Source organism: Etheostoma spectabile, unplaced genomic scaffold (genome assembly GCF_008692095.1).
Source record: "Etheostoma spectabile isolate EspeVRDwgs_2016 unplaced genomic scaffold, UIUC_Espe_1.0 scaffold395, whole genome shotgun sequence".
NCBI classification, from domain to species: Eukaryota; Metazoa; Chordata; class Actinopteri; order Perciformes; family Percidae; genus Etheostoma; species Etheostoma spectabile.
Genome location: NW_022605600.1, coordinates 486,017 through 486,469, shown reverse-complemented (window position 1 = coordinate 486,469; position 453 = coordinate 486,017). Strand labels below are relative to the sequence as shown.

At 47.0% G+C, this 453-nt stretch overlaps 1 protein-coding gene across 1 annotated transcript in view; it reads right to left on the bottom strand.

Annotated features, from left to right (window-relative positions):
• Nucleotides 1-453, bottom strand: part of mcf2l2 (MCF.2 cell line derived transforming sequence-like 2) — a 356,499-nt gene that overhangs the window by 114,369 nt on the left and 241,677 nt on the right. The window contains exon 20 of the mRNA XM_032511616.1: nt 293-385. Within this exon, the coding sequence (XP_032367507.1) occupies nt 293-385 (93 nt within the window). The remainder of the gene's footprint in view (nt 1-292; nt 386-453) is intronic.

Here is a 453-nt window from a genome sequence, read left to right as displayed (position 1 = left end):
CCTCCCCTTTCTCTGCTTTGCCCGCTTAGAGAATTTGGCCCACCCATGAGAAAGAGAGAGACATTCTGGCTTTCAAATTAGCAAAGTGGCAAGGCCACACCCCCAACCCTCCACCTTGCAACGCTGTTTCCATTGGGGACAGTAAGATTATAATCCTCGTGCCACAACCCTAGCCTAGCGAGTGTCATCTCTATCACCACACAAGCGCTGACAGTGAAAGATGAAATCTGTTTAATTATGTAAAGTATACAGCTCAGCTTCAGCATCCTGTATATTTTTACCTAGTAGTTACCTTGAGCATGAGTTGGTATTTGGTGATCCTCTGGACAGGCTTTAGCAGGTAGGCATCCAGAGACAGTTTGTGGTCCAGTTTCTTCTGGCATTCCTGTTATAGACAACATTTTCCATCAGCAGGGGCCCACCATCAGGAGAGGCTAAAAGGGAAATGCCTGC